Genomic DNA, 16,687 nt, shown 5'->3' with positions numbered 1-16,687 from the left:
CAATGCTAAGAATATTCTGGTTAACTGTACCATAATGCAAATAAATAATATGTTTCATACTAATATGTCTAGTGCAGGGGTGTAAAATCCTATCCGCAAAGGGCAGGTACAGGTTTTCATTCCAAACAAGCAGTAGCTACACCTAATTCCACCTGTTTAATAAACTGCTCTTGGCTCAGGTGTGGTTTCTGTTCAGTTGGATTGAAAACCTGCACCCACACCGGCCCTTTGTGGATAAAATTGGACATCCCTGGTCTAGTGAGTCTAGCGTTGAATACCTATATGTTAAGCCTGAACTTGTTGTAAAAGTGGGAACTAATTGTTACTACAATTAGCTTATTAAAAAAACTGCAGAAATTAGCACAAAGGTAAAAAGTAAATTTACATGAAAAAATATTATAAAGTATTATGCTTCAACATAATGATTGTAATGATATTTTCCTTGATCTAAAGATAAGAACTACTAACCACATCATGTGACACTTTTTCCAGATTTCACCTAGCCCCATCTAACAAATAACAAATAGAAATGACTGTGAATGGAAATGAAAATATAACAAGTAATAAATGACTTTCAACAGATCTTTGTGACTTATTACATGTTTTAAGGTTTTTTCAGCTCTTTGGTTTTCTCTGACTGCGACTTACACAATAAATCTATGCATTCAACCTCTGTGAGTCTGACACCAGGCCTGACAGGGATCACAATAAGAACCACACTTAAGGGGTAAAAACTAAGCTGAAATACGCTGTATGAACTGCTGTTTTAGGTTAATGTACCCAGCACTTGAACGTGACCTATGGAGAATGTAGCACAGAGTCATATAACCAAGATTAATTTGTTTCGCTCAGATACATTTATCACAAGCTTAACATTTCAGATCAACCAAAAACATTATTGGAAAAATATTTGTCTATGGAGACATTTCCTACTCACAAGTCTTCTTAGACAAAATGGCTTTCAAGCCTATAATTACACTAAATTACTTCTGAGACAATTAGTATATAATTTGCACTTCTTACAAGTCTGGGTTCAATATTCTGATTAATTAACATAGCACTATTTAATTAAATAGTGTTGATAATCCCGATTAGTTAAAGTGTTTCAGTTTCCCGGTGGAGTTAAATAAACTGCACATATACAAACACAACACTGCAGTACAGTTTCTCTTGTGTTGTTGCTGCATCTGTTTCATTCATCGGCAGAAAATGAGTGGAATTACTGTAAACACGTGTGTGTACAGAAAACAGTGAGCATCGTAAAAATCAGTAAAAACTGAGACACTGAAAAGCCAATTATTGGAGAACTTAGTACTTTAAATACTGCAAAACCAAAAATTGTCACATTGCCATTGATATTTTTTTGTTTACATCATAAACAAGTACCACAATATCATTACCATAAACATAAATAAACCCACATATGACCAGGATTGCCTTCTGCTATATGCCATATTTCCTATCTATGAAGAGATATATTTTCATGTGTCATGACTCTCATGAGTCATGAGTTTTACTTTTGTCTTTCTGTCAAGAAACACAACCTTGATTGAGCTATTATTTATTACATGTTAGTGAAAAAACATACAGAATTAAAAAAAAGAGCTTCAGGTTGATCAGATTTATTTAACTTGCTTATTGCTGTCTTGCTTCATTTATCAATCAGACTTTTATATTGGATGTGTATGTATGTGTTAGAAAGGTGTTAATAGCAAGTAATGCTGATGACTTTAGTGGTATAAAGACCCTTATGCTGGAGATAAACTGGAACAATCCTAATATTGAATATGTGCAAGGTACACGCCTTGTGTTTATACAAATCTGTTGCAGGTGTAGCTCTGTAATAAAATAGAAATAATACAATAAAATGCATAAATATTATTACTGCACCGTGTCTCCATTGTAGCTGCACATAAACAAGGGCATTTTCAAATTTTAAGATGATTTCTGTGTGAAAACTTGCAAATAACAACAGCAAACCTGAAAACATTTTTACAAAAACATATAGAATTTAATGTATTATAACTAATAAAACATGGTCTTACATGGGTTCAACTAAACAAATCTCAAATATACAGTCCTTATGTTGCCTATTTGAAGAAATATATAAGTTTTATATGTACAGTGTAATAGGAAGGCAGATACTGTACTACCAAGCTGGATTTATGGGTTAGTGAGCTAACTTTGAGGTAATCCTATAACAGACCTGAGTTCAGATCATTACCTTACAGTAGCATGCTAACGCTTAAATCCATCTTAATAGCACAGTATGCCTTTTTAACACTGTTCTTTTTTCTTATCACTAAATCAGAATCGGTAATCGGTTTTTAAACAAGAACCGTTTTTACATACGAACTCTACCACTTAATTTGATGCACTGAAAAGGAAATCTCTATCCAGCATGACTGTCCAGACCAAAAAGAAAAGACATTCAAACATATTGACCAGTTTCAACAATGCTGCCAAAATGAAAGTGCACAACATCAATTAGCAATAGGGCCAAGCAACAGGAAAGTGGCACACATTTCCTTGTTGCTTTTCAGTACTAGAGAAACCTGAGAGATTTGAAGAGCTTGGAAATTGGTGATTTGCTTTGCTTTCCTGCTTGTATGTCATTCACTTAGGTGTAGCGTATAGAACAGAAAAAGAGTATTAGCTCTACTGAATACTAATCTTTTATGTACCTTAAAGCATTTTTAATGTTGCACTTTTCTAGGTGAAATATACTATTTAAGGTACAAAACACATCCCCATGAATCTACCATCGCAGAGACAAGGAAAGGTCAAACTTAGCACTACTGTACTACTAAGTTTGCTAACTACTGCCAAAACTTTCTGGATCACCATGTTACATCATAAGACACATAAGACATTATACTGTGTGTTCACATCTGTGCAGGAAGGTGTAGATGGATGGTGTGGGGTCTGACACGACTGTTGTCTCTTTCACTGGCAGGAGTTAGCATGATTGCAAATCTCAATTACAGTGGCTTTAAGTGTGAACTGTGTATGTTTTCACTCTGTAAAGGTGGCAGGATGAGAGTGAATAATATTGCACAGATTCAGAAAATAACATCCTGTTATACACTAATAATAATAATAATAATCTTAAATACTTATCTAACATTTACTCGAATACTTGAGAGTACTATTCATTTATGTAACATTTTAAAACAATGTTAATCATTACTTGTATGACTTAAATGGTCATAACATATATAAATATACATACTATATATACATATATAGTATATATATATATTCAATACTCTATGACACATCAGATACTAAGAACATCTATACAGATTTGATCAAAGCTACATTCTGGAAAAAATGCCGTCGGTGGCTCTGCTGAGCAGAAGTGCTTAATTTATGTACTGTATACTATAGTGTCTGCATGTAAAGCACATGTATTATGTAAAGCACATGATGTATTAAAAATTAAAACAGATAGTGTACAGAATTGCAAGAAAAAAACTAGTCAGGCTTCTAAATACGCAGAAATTCTCTTTATAGTGAGGTTATGACCATTTAAGTCAAGTTTTCGGTCTAAAGTACCATGTATGGATTTGTTCTACAATTATTTGTGAAAAATAATTTAATAAATAACATCTAACTTAATATGTACAGTTATTGTAAACGCACAGCTCCCACATCAAAGTGTACATTAAAAATACAGCTATAAAAATACCATGACAAATGACTTCACATTGACTGTGACACTGGCAGTTAAACATGATTCATTTTTGCTAAATTTCAACAGGCATCTTATATATTTCAAATATTTAGATATCTACTTAAACCTAGATTACTATGTATGATTTATACTAAAATAGTGAAGAAAGTGTATGCTGCCTTAAGAATATGATATAATAAAGTTTAACATCTCGTCTTAGAAAAGTTGCATTCCTTATTTCATTCTCATATTCTACATTCTTGCCATTTCATGAGTAATGCTTAATGTATTATTTACTGCTGCACTGGTATATATTCGTGAGAGTCCGTTGGAAATTGGTTAAAATTAAACATGAGCAAATAAATAATGAAGTGATAATGTTTATGATAATGAAATGAATATTTATCTGCAGCTTGTGTCAGTTTCTCAAAGAAAACAGATCGTTTACAAGTGTCAAGTTTTCCCTTCATTCACAGGGTAGAGGAGCTTTGTTTGTAGTCTCTGAGGATGACAGACGCATACGTCACATTTGGTGGGGTGCATAAGATGTTCTCAGACACTGGAGAGTTGGGAATGGGATTGCCTGAACCCGCTAAGTCCCGGAAAGGAGAGGGTGGCATTAGAGCCAGTGAGTCCTCCATTGCTAGTTTAATCTGCACCAGCTCCTCATCATCATGGATTTGTGCATTGTTGTACATGTAGCCATGCAGAAGGCCAAACTGCTCGTTCTCTACTTCCTCCTCCTCCTCTAACAGTATGTCTGCTTTCTTTAAGTAAGGACTCAGCTGCATGGGTGAAACTTGCTGTGTCTGCAGAATAAGGGGTCGGTATGGTGGCATTACTCCACTTTCTGGTTCAGTTAAACTAATAATGTCGTCCAGATCAGTCATGCTGGAATTCAGCTTATTTGTATCGTCCTGTAAGTGGTCTGCAATGACCTGCTGCGGGAGAACGGTTTGCTGTGGCAAGTGTTGCTCCGGGGTATAAAATTCCTGCTTTGTGCTCATTTCCTTCAAAGGCTCACTGTCAGGTGAATACCTGTGAGCAATCAGATGAGGGCTGGCCGGTGGATTATATCTGACTGGCTCACCCTCGTCCTCCTCGGCTACATTGTACAGAGTCTTGGTGCTCAGGTCTGAGAATTCCAGGCCTGTGTCATGGTAGGTATTAGTTAGAGGTTTGATGACAGCTGTCTGATTGGAGCCGGCTTCCTGCCTCTTCACATGCACAGACAGTCTGTGCCACATGTGTTCTCCTTTCGGAGGCTGTCTTGAACCTGGTTCAGACCATGACACAGACTTGCCATTAGAACTATGAACAAAATAAAGACGGCAGTTATTTCACAGGAACCAAGAAAAGTGGACACAAGAACAACATTTCTGGTTCATGTAAAAATTGCTGTCATTTTATTTGAGCAAACATTTTAATTATACAAAAAATACACAGATAATGCTGCATTGATGCTGCATTTAAATATGTAATCATAGTCTCTTTTTGCTCAGTTCTAGTTCAGCAATAATTAATTAATGTAAAACAAAAGCTGTTAAATCTGTAATTGGTGACTCGGTGGTATATAGCAGCTCATATATGGAGCAGAGCCTCTGTCTACCCTGTTGCTGAGACACCCCTGGGTGTGCGTCTTTTAATTGCAGTCGACCTGCAGATTCAGAGACGTCTAAGAAAGACGTTAATTGAAGGCTGATCTGGAAATGGCATGACCTGAATGTCTGGAGCGTAGCATGAATTAAAAGATTGGGCCCATGGGTTCTGTACTCATGCAACAGGATGGAAAGAGGCTAAGCTACTGCAGTTAAACAGAGCAGACTTACTTTGCATTTCCAGATGCATTCTTTTTGCGTTTTAGCATGTTGAGAAGGCTGTTGCTCCTGCATGCGATTTTGCCATCACCTACATGCATGCGCACTACATCTGAGGTGGTAAAGGCGCTGCGCACATTTCTCTCTGGTTTAGCAATGATGATGTACATCTTTGGGGTGAACATGCAGCCCAGGGCCACAGTCACACTTAGGCTCACAGAGAATGATGTTGTGATGATTTTGTAGTTGGAACCAAAGTAGATGGGCACAAAAGCGAGCCAGATGATGCATGTGGTGTACATGGTGAAGGCGATGTACTTGGCCTCGTTGAAGTTGGCCGGCACATTGCGGGTTTTGAAAGCATAGTATGTGCAGCTGAGAATTAGAAGACCGTTGTAACCGAGCGGCGCTACCATGCCCATGTTGCTGGTGTTACAGATGAGATAGACCTCCCTGATACTCGGATAAGACTTGATGGGTGATGGGGGCTCCAGAATGATCAGCGTGACCTCCAGCGTAAGCTGTAAACTAATCAGGATGAATGTGATGACCACTTGAGCCCAGGCGCTCATGAAGCGTGGTTTGCGTGTGCAGATCTTCTTTTTACTGCCAGCCAGGATGCGGGCAATGCGGTTGGTCTTAGTGACCAGAGCTGAATAGCACATGGAGGCTGAGAGGCCCACCAAAAGGCGTTGTAGATAGCAGGAGGCCACCGTGGGCTTGGCTATGAGCGTGAAAGGGCAGATATAACCAAGGAAGATGCCAGCTAGGATGATATAGCAGAGCTCTCGACTTGAGGATTTGACCACAGGGGTGTCTCTGTACAGAATGAAGACAAATGTGACAAAACTGGTCACTAGGATGCCCAGGCAAGAGAAGACCACTGCAACGATGGACTCAGCATGACTCCACTTCAGATAATGAAGGGGAAGTGGCTCACAGCCTGTGAAGACAAAAAGAGATAAATGTATACATAGCAATATTTGTTTTAACAAGCAATAATGTAATTGTATCCCAGACAGACCTAAAGAAAGTTATCATGTCTTAGAGCACTGCAGTACAAGGCTCCTCGATATAGAACCAAAAGTGCAGGGGGTAGAGTTGGACTCTATCCAGCTCCTCCCACCTGGGTGGAGTCAAACCAAGGGGTAGAGAAAACTTAGTGTTTGTTGTTCTGTTTTATACAACATCTCTGTGCTGGGTTAGTGTTAGGAGCTAGGGTTTGGGGTTAGGCTTATAGGGAGGAGATGGAACAGGTCCATTTCCAGCCCCGGGGACTTCTAGTTCTATGGTTCTTTGCTGTCAGTGCTCCATTTCTTCACTGCTGTGAACATTTGTTCTTTGAAGAAATCTGACAGTGTGTAAGCCCTACTTATATTCCACTGTACTCCACTAAAATAAATAGAAAGTAGAAACTCCAGCAAGTTACCATCATACTCATAGAACATTAATTGAAACATTTTAAATAAAGAGACAATCTTGACAATATATGGCACTTTTAGTTTTATATGGGAATATCACTGAAATGGCAAAAGCAGTGGTGCTGGAATGGCCATATTGCCATCTGAGTGTGGCCAGCTCTCCAATGCACCAAGTGCTAAAGTAGGTTTCCAGTTCAACTAAAAATAAACAGACTCTCCACTCAGGGACTGCCTGTAAGACAGAGCCAAAACAAAAGAAGGGAGAAGAGACTGCGGCAAGGGAGAGGATGCAATAAAGCCATGCTAGAGCTACAAATTCGTTTCTTTCCAACATTTATCCTTCTCATATCACTTCATGCTAAAACTAAAAATGAAATAAAACCAACCAACAATTTTATCGTTACACTAAATCATATAGTTTATTTGCCCCAGATTAGACCGCTGAGCTAAGCCTATTCTCATCTGCATATTATATAGCATATTATATATAAATATACGAATATATAATCATTTTAAATTGCAGAAGTAGCAAAAGAGAAAATATGTGATACTAAACGTATGTGCCTAAATGCATCGAACAGGTAAAAGCACTGCTTTGACATTGAACATAACTGAAGACCTTTGAAAACAGGCCAGAGAAGTAGGGAGTGAAGTAGGTCTGTCACAAGTACACTAAGAGCGCGATTTGTAAAAATGATAAATGGTCTTCAGGTGTCACGGGAAACCTTTTGAAAATAGGACAGAGCACGCTTCTTAACAGCTGAAACACAATATAAGTCTTTAGTCCAAATTCCAAATAACACACAAAGACAGAAACCTACAGAAAAACAAAAACTCAAACAGGTTTCCTAGAATGTCAGGGTTCTACTATTCAGTTCAATTTAAATTTTATTCGTTTAGCACCTTTAACAGTGGCATTGACACAAAGCAGCTATACAGAAATGTATAAATTCCAGATTTTAAACATATAAATGTATTCCAAATGCAAACCAAAGGCAATAGTGGCAAGGAGAATCTCCCTGAGATGATATTAAGAAGAAACCAGACTCAAAAGGGAACTCATCCTCATCCCTATATTCCAAAATGTCTTTTATCATTTATACTTGCCTTTATAAATAAATAAATAAATAAATAAATAAATAAATAAATAAATAAATAAATAAATAAATACTGAGTTTGTGTGCTAGTAAATTCATAGATCCACATGTTACATAATCTTCCTCATTTATTCAAGCCCATATAGCTGATACTGTATACAATTAGTTCTCCATGTGTTAGAGATATGCAAAAGTGTCACACTACCTTGCAGCTCTTTATCAGGCCACCAGCCCAGCTCACACGCCTTGCAGGTGAACTCATCCTGGACATATTCATTATCTTTACAGGCAGTGCAGATCCAGCAGCAGCTCACCTCCCCCTTCCGAATAACCTGGAGGGACGCACAGCAAGAATGACGCACCCCCTGCTTAATGTACTTGAACGCAGCAAAAGACTTATTATCATCATGCAGCAGCACACCAGCAGACATTGTGGATATCCAGGTACATTATTTACAATGACACTAAATTCCTGCTACTTCTTAAAATATGTACATTATTGCACATCGCAATTAGCCACGCTGATAGCAAATCAAGCTAACATATCAGAAAATTTACCATTCATAAATAGCAAACTAGGAAACTGAAATATTTCTTTCACTTTTTAGAAAATCCAGTCCCATTCAGATGTTCTGATATAGATCACGATCCAATAATTCCATAAGAAATTAAACACGTTCAAATTTTGTCAGCCGATATTTATATGATATTTCTGCTCTCTAGTGATAAATGTAGTATTGTAAAGTATGTCGCTTTTTAATAACTGCCAACTACATAGCATGTTGTGCTCTACAGGGCCTTTCCATTTACCAATTTACAAACCCCTAACCCTCACCTTATCGTTAATATTGTATAGCTCCCCTCCATACACTCTATATAACCATTAGGTAATATTCATTTTTCTATTGTATCAGAAAAAGATCTAGTAGACCTTATAAAAAATACCAGACTCACCTTGATCTCCCCTTTAGAGCAAGGCTCACTGCAGACTGAGCGGACCATCTCGCTCCGGTTCATCTGGATCATATAATCATCAATGCTCAGGATACCCTCATGCCATGATCCCACATTGATGTAGTCATACACACCAGGCTCCACATACTGCAGATTCATTATGTCATACCTAAGAAAGCAGAAGACAGTGCCATATTTGTTTCCAAAAGTTCACAATGTACTTCACAGGTGACATACAGCCCTGTGTGTATACTTTTCTACTTAATTAAAGATTAAAGTCAACAATGAGGCAACAGAACTGTTTGGTTCCCTTGTTTGTTCGCTCATGAAGATCTTACATCATCATTATTATTATCATTATTATGCTGTGCTTTGATTTACATTATTTAAAAATGACAGTACCGGAGCTCACCTCATGAGCTCCACCTCTAATTTAACCTTTGTTTTATATATATTGCTTCTATGGGACTAACCTGCCTGGTGAATCCCCGTTTTCATCAAACCACACGTCCTCACCAGACACGCCATTGAAGGAGGTCTTGAGCAGAAACTCCAGCAGTTTGCTGCCATCAATGGGGTCCATGGCCTCACAAAGCCCCACGTAGCCAGGACACAGGTGCTCATGCATGTCATGAAGGCCATGAGCCATGGCATAGATGGCATTGATGACGAACCCCATCTTACTGTCTTGTACATAGTTCTCCTCTAGACTCTCATAACCTGCCAATACAGTCAAGCCAGACATAGAGAATGTTAGCATTTCTAGTTTATTAGCTCAGATCTCAGACTTTGGTTTTCAGTTGACATTTGAACTCAGGGCAAGACAGACAATTTCACCAAACATCTGAAAGATTATTTGCTTTGCTAACATAAATTAGTGCATAAAAAGCATCTATATAGCCACACAATTCAGCAAATGGCAAATCACACTACACTTCAGTGCAGATTAAAGGGAATGATAGGGTGTCCAATGACCTTGAATAGTCCCAAAGCTACAGACAACAGGTCACAATGTACTGCCCTTACTGAAAGAATATGAATAAAAGACAGGCAGCATTACAAAAAATTGCCAGGAACATACCACAAAGACACTATCCATTTCTGCACTCTCATTAATTCTTTAATTAGTAATGGATGGTATTATTATTAATTAAGCAAAGAAATTAATAATTTACTCTTGTTCTCATTTCTCATGTCTCCTGTCTGCCACACAGATGAGAATATCTCTATTACACAAGTCCTCTACAATTCCTGGAACTTCAAATCAAAGAAGCAAAGAAGGGTCAAAGGACACCATATCAGCACACAGTTTTATGATATTTACCAAGCCAGCAAGAAGCAGTATCAGGCATTTTTGTTGATGATTTAGCAGATAAAGAGAAATTATATTCAGATAAGTCATAAAGTATAAGCATACATATTGATTCATGATGTGAATTTCACTTTAACTTTTACTCTGCATTCATGTTTAAATGAAGTACTAAGCAACTGATTAAACCCAGACATGCTTTATTAAAGCCACTGCCTTTGTATTGAGTGAAAAAACATTGCAATGAAATCACTGATGTGCATAAAAGTTGGTAGTATCATAACAATAACAATCACTAATACACACATTGATAAGACTTGTCTTGTCTTTGTAATATAACGATGTTTTCAGGGGACTATGATATTCTATTGGTTTTGATATGCAGGGCTTGGATTTCACGTTATTAAAATATCTGGGTGACACTTCTGTAAAATATTAACTGAAAGCATATATTAGTAGGACATAAAAGTGAAAAGAACATCACTGTTTAATCCACAATGTACATTTTGTAATGATATGTAGACCTTTAACACTTTATTTCAGGTGACCTATAACATCTTTTATTTCTGTACGTATTGCTTTGGGATTATTTCCTATCTGCACTTCTTAATTAAATGTATAGTGCCAATTAGTTCTGTTGGACAAATATGACACTCAGCTGTACATACACTGTAAAACATGTTTGATCAGTTACATTATGTGAACATATTTCTTCTCTTTATTGTCATGTCAAGTTTTAGATATTGAACTCAAGTTTTCAAAAATAAAGCCTAAAATAATCAGTTTTCTTGACTCCTTGTGAGTTGAATCGCTCACGTTTTTAAAGCAGCAGGTAAGATAACATTATCCATCTTCAAATGTTTTACAGTGTAATATTTGTTTGTGAAAACAATCGATGTACATTATATAACACAGTTTTTTCTTTTCTTTCAGGCTTCTTAGAGTGTAAAAGTCTGCTGCTGATTGCCTTTTGTGGGTTAGTAATAAAACCTTTTGTGGGTTAGTAAAACCTTTTGTGAATTGCTGTGATGAAACCCCAAGCAAACAGAACCTCTATATTAGACTGTAACTTTCTTGTTTACTGAAATGCAGAGAAAATATTATCCTAATAGTGATCTGTAACTATATGATACTGTGCCAGATTCATTCTGCATTTGGATATACTGCATTTCTCGGACTCTAAAGTGCCAAACCAATTTTTGGCGTATTTCCCACAGTATCATATCAACAGACATTTGTAGATCATTTGTTTTATGGGAAGAATTGGTTTAAAAGCATTCAATGATTCAGCAGTACATAAAGAACCAAAAGTGCATGGTGGCCCACACAGTGTCCCTCACTGGAACATGCAGCAAAGCCAGTTGGCGTGGCATAAATAAAGTGAACGTTATTGGGATCTAAATCATATACACACATTGCCCACAATTTTTTAGTGCAGTCTGCAAAACATCCCAATAACTTTATATATGTTAGAGGTCTACCGATACACGTGGCTTCTTCTGTGTTGTGCTGCATTAGTAGAACTATGATGATCAGCACCAACAATTAACACTAATGACAGGCACATACTTGCACACCGTAATGAGCACGATGATATAATGATTTAAAGATACAGTAGATGACTGTGATATCAGTTGACCTCTATCTATATTGCTCAAGTACGGTGCTTCCAAGCTCCATTCAGAAATATTTACTTACCATCTCGTAGCTCTAGATAAAAAAATAATAGAACAGCAGACTATGACTATTCCTCTGTGTAAACATTTACAAAGGTATTTGTTACTGTGCCTTTAGTGCCTATTCTTTGTTTAGGGAAGTGTATGGCATAGGTGACGTCACTTTGATATGAAGATGCTGGCAAGAATATGAAGAATAAAACGATGATATGATTACACAAAGTGATGCAAAATAAACATAGAAGAAGTGAATTGATAAAACTGAGGGATAATACTTTCATGCGTCTTTTTCTATCTCTCTATTTATGTGCATCTTTTTTAGATATAACTTGAACAACTGGTTCAATTCAACATTCAGCAACATTCAACTCAGAGAATAAATATATTACAGAGTTGCAGATGTTAAAAAAATGAATTTGAAAACATGCTTGTTGAGCATTGTTTACCATCTAATGTTTAATCTATCCTGATTGGCTAAGCCAAACAACAACAAAAACCATTTACCTAGATCACCTTTTCAGCCAGCAGAGAAAATGAATGTCAATAAAAAAAGACAAAAAAGAAGAAGAATTTGTAATAAAAGCATGGATTAAATAGGGCAGACCCTCAATACTCTCTATTCTACTCTATTAGAAGTATTAATAATGTCAGCTGTTTGTCCTTTTCTCTAGTATCATCATATTTATTCATAATAACCTGGAGTAGACACATTCATGATATGGCCTCACCTGAGCAGTTCTTCCTGTAGTTCTTGTTCTCCTGTGCATGCCCTGGGATGCGACATTGGAAGCGGTGTTGCCAGAACTCAGCGAACCACGGGTTCCTGGTGTTCGTATTGAGGCGCAGCTTCAAGTAGTAATTATCAAAGGATGTGACCTCCTCAGTCTGAAGCTTCATGGTGATGCCACCTACAGCTTCCTGCTCATAGCCCTCCACCACCTCATCTCTGTCTGCCCAGCCATCACTAAGGAAAGCAGATCACACAGAGTCTAATAGGCCTTGGCAAACACACACCCTTGAGTGAGCTGACCTAGTTTAGCATTAGCTTATGAAAAAAGTCACCAAAGACTTCCTTCAATGACACGGGATTTTAGTTGAGGGATACTCTCCTGGTGATTGTTTAGACTGTAGAATGAATTATTTAAATGAATTAAATTTAATTAACTTTAACTATTAATCTAAACTGAGTAATGGCTTTTATCATTTTATATGTCAGTTTATATATGTACATATAATCAGAGGTGCCTACAGCAGCAAAATCATTTTTTTTTTATCAAGTTATTATTTAAAAAATCCTCTTTTTTTCAAAGTGTATTTAACCATACAGACTTTAATAAACTCTCCTGCATTAGGCTTGTGACATTAATAAAATGAATGCAAAGCTTTAATTAAAAATTTTAGTGTTCCTTCCCTTTGCAGAGTCATAAGGGGTCGTGAGTAGGTTCATTTTATTTAATGTCTGCTTAAAAGACTTTTAATCAATGTGTCTCTCAGTGAACAGACTTTATATAAACTCCATTTTATTACAGATAAATTAGCATTTTTCTAGCTTTTAGAAATCAAAAGGTCATTAATCCATTCAGTATGTTAATCATTTTGTTTTTGCTTGTGAAGAAGGTGTAATTTTGTGGCTACCCAGTGCCACCAAAGCCATCTGTCTCCCAGCATCCTCTCTGTAATCTGTGCCAAGAATGACCTATTCTTAGGTGCCTGTTATAATATGCAGGAAACAATTTACTTCTTGCCAATGATTTGTGTTGTGGCATAATTTATAGGTGTTATAACCTGTGTCGTAAAGGTATACATTTAATATAATTTGTACATAATCAGCATGATCCTATTTATTATTATTATTATTATTATTATTATTATTATTATTATTATTATTATTATTATTATTATTATTATTATTATTAAAAACAGACTGAGCCAAATAGAGGCAATTGGTTTGCAAAGAAATATTCAAAAGAAATATTGTTGTTACTATCTCAGTCTGCATAAGCTAGTGCAATGCTTTGAATTAGCGCTTTCACAACACTCTCCTTGACCCAGAATAGAACTGCCTTAGCCAATTCATGTTCTCTTTTTTCAGTCCACAGAGACTTCACTCTGGCAGCATGAATCCTAAAGAAAAAGCAAGTACTTTTAGTAATTTATAACTCATGTGAATGGAAATGACAGTCACCTTCCAATAAGGAGGAATTCTCCAGCCACCCCTAAACGCCTCATGGCCATAAGGAGGCCACGCACCGTCATCCCCTCACAGAAACACACCACCACTCTGGCTTTGGGCAGACGTTCTCTCAGCTTTCGCAGTAGCCTGTCAAAATGTTTTTCACCAGCATTGCTGTAGATCTTGTCGGAGTGGGCAATACACAAACCCTCCTGAGATGCCAGCTCCTTAAAGGCCTCCATCCCGCTCTCACCATAGTTTCCTACAAGAAGTGAAAAAGCAGAGTAACATCACAGGCTCTGAAATTAACACCACCAATGGGCATTTTAGCTCAAGCATTTTCTTCAACTATATAGTGTGTTGACTAATCCTACATAAACTGCATCAACTAATGTTGAAATTACCATATTTTATATTAGCATATATAAGAATGGAAAATAATTGGAAACAAGTTACACACTACTACAACTTTTTCCTCTAAAATCCATTTCTGCAGCAGCTTTCTGAAACCTAATTAGTTCTCATGCAGTGGGACTCATCAAATCCTCCCTAACACAATCAGAGTTTTTGAAACTCATCAAAATATGATTAAAAACTAATTTTGGTTGGGTTCTCACAAGATAAAAGTATTTTGCATAGCTCTGGAATTGTGAGGACAAGCCTGTAGAGAGAGTGGTTATTTTTAAATGACCTCCTAAATGTAGGCATTTAAGAAAAGACCCCTCTCTGGGCAGTTTTGACAGGCTGATACATTACCTGCCAAATTGCCCATGTTGCAATGTAGGGCACATTTGGAATGACAAGCACACAGTGCCTCAAATTCCCTTACCAAAGGTTCTTCCAGGTAAATTAAAATCGAAATATGGATGTTGTTTCTCAGTGGTTGATTCACAAGACAAAGTTAAACCCGGCTCTTTAGGTATTCCGCATGCAGTAGTACCTGGGACAGTGGCAGTGATTCAAATGGCAAGTGGACATTGATTTTACAGAAGTTAGGTAAAATACATGACCAAATTTCTAAAACAAATGATCAAGGGTGAAACACTGGAGATTTTTTAAACAGATTTGTATATGGGCAGGTTAAAGATGTCAACTATAAATACAGAAAATTATCTCACTCACTCACCTTCAGTGTGAACAGCTGAAACGTATGTCCAGTTATATCGTTTAACAATGTCCAAAAGGGCCCGGGCTTGAAGAGTGTCAGAGGGCACAACCCTGAGGAAGTACTTATACAAGGTTTTATCACTCAGATCAATGCTGGTGGCTGAGTATGCAATTTGAGGGATGTTGAACAGCTGCAGTAGGTTTTGAACTTGAATGGCCACTGAACTCGAACCAGGTCCAATCACACCTGCAATGGGCTTCTTAGTGGCAACAGGCTGACTGGACGGAGTCCCATCAAGGCACCACTTTGACCCATCCCCATCCTCACGCAGTGAAATAAGGGAGTCTCTTATAAACTCAATGCTCTGCTCCAATGCCACTGATGAGTGCCAGCATGAGTCCCTGATCTCGCAGCCCAAAGTAATGTTGGGCAGAAGGTTTGGGTCAGCATTAATTCTGTCCAGAGTGTGAAACATGGCTTCCACTCGCTGAATGCCATACTGCTCTCTAACCTCACCACATGTTCTCTCAGCCACATTCTCAGCTGATGGCTGGTGGTGGACAGAAAACAGGGCACCAATGATGATATCGCCATCCATTCTGGCCACTGAGCGGGTCGCAGCCCTGGGAACCAGGGACCTTTCATATACATTACTGGCCGTCGCACAAAGCAAAAGAAGAGACAGAAACAAAACGCAATTCATTCTCATCATACTCCACATGGTCCAAAATGGTTTAGTCGTTGGATCATATCTGTTGCAGAGACTGTTAGAGTGAAGAAGGGACCTGAGAAAACTCTGTGTCCGTGTATACTGTATCAGTGATCATCGGATATCCTGCAAAGAGAAGAGAACACTTTGTTATACAGGTGTACAGTATAAAAAACTTTAAGCAGTCTGGAAAAGCTACTGTGAGTAAATCAGCACCATGGACAGCATTCAGTCTCAATCCCTGTATCCAGCACTTTCCTCCGAACCGAACCGGATCATTTCAGGACCATTCCACAAACCAAGAAGTACAAATGTTCTACTATTGTTTGTCGATTGTTTTGCGCAAGCAACCAAAATCAAACACAATTTAGTCCTTTCGCCCATGTACATGATTATATCTAATGCGTGTTGCTCTGATAATAAAGATTTACCTGAAATCCGAGAGAAAGCCATTTCCTCTGCCGCTCTGGAGCATTCAGTGTCATTCCAAACTGCAGTTCACTTTCCACTGAGCGACCAGTTTCTTTTCTTCACACCTAAAGCGAGCGCGGATGCCCCCTCCTTCATCTAATCACTGCATCCAAAAGCGGGTCACATTAACCGCAGACTCCATGCGCACTCCGATTCTGTTTGGATAAACTCTTTAGATGCATTTTTTCATTTGAATTATACATCTGAAACAAAAATGATTTTATTTTATTTTCATTTATTACATTTTTCTAGGTTATCTAAACTATAGCCTGAGTT

General features: G+C 37.6%; 1 protein-coding gene across 2 annotated transcripts; it reads right to left on the bottom strand.

The window, feature by feature from the left end:
- Positions 1 to 1,105: 1,105 nt before the first annotated feature.
- Positions 1,106 to 16,539, bottom strand: grm1b (glutamate receptor, metabotropic 1b). 2 transcript variants are annotated; one of them, XM_058398459.1, is made up of 9 exons: positions 16,372 to 16,535; positions 15,250 to 16,066; positions 14,136 to 14,385; positions 12,679 to 12,914; positions 9,439 to 9,685; positions 8,966 to 9,134; positions 8,217 to 8,343; positions 5,506 to 6,436; positions 1,106 to 4,987 (listed from the first exon to the last, which is right to left on the bottom strand). In XM_058398459.1, exons 2-9 carry the CDS (start codon positions 15,950 to 15,952, stop codon positions 4,147 to 4,149), a joined length of 3,504 nt encoding a protein of 1,167 aa, XP_058254442.1. In that variant the 5' UTR covers positions 15,953 to 16,066; positions 16,372 to 16,535; the 3' UTR covers positions 1,106 to 4,146. The 2 variants fall into 2 exon arrangements, with proteins under 2 accessions (XP_058254442.1, XP_058254443.1); XM_058398460.1 differs by having other exon boundaries at positions 4,704 to 4,952; positions 16,372 to 16,539.
- Positions 16,540 to 16,687: the final 148 nt, after the last annotated feature.

This window comes from Hemibagrus wyckioides, linkage group LG09 (assembly GCF_019097595.1).
Source record: "Hemibagrus wyckioides isolate EC202008001 linkage group LG09, SWU_Hwy_1.0, whole genome shotgun sequence".
Taxonomy (NCBI): Eukaryota; Metazoa; Chordata; class Actinopteri; order Siluriformes; family Bagridae; genus Hemibagrus; species Hemibagrus wyckioides.
The sequence above is the reverse complement of the archived record's forward strand: the minus strand, read 5'-3'. Positions and strand labels throughout refer to the sequence as shown.

Excerpts from the sequence above, each read along its gene's own strand:
- grm1b (XM_058398459.1), bottom strand. The coding sequence starts at position 15,952 with ATGTGGAGTATGATGAGAATGAATTGCGTTTTGTTTCTGTCTCTTCTT. Across the intron at positions 14,386-15,249 it reads TTCAGCTGTTCACACTGAAG|GAAACTATGGTGAGAGCGGG; the intron begins GTGAGTGAGTGA and ends CACTTCTTGTAG. Across the intron at positions 9,686-12,678 it reads CTACAGGAAGAACTGCTCAG|GTTATGAGAGTCTAGAGGAG; the intron begins GTGAGGCCATAT and ends CTGTATTGGCAG.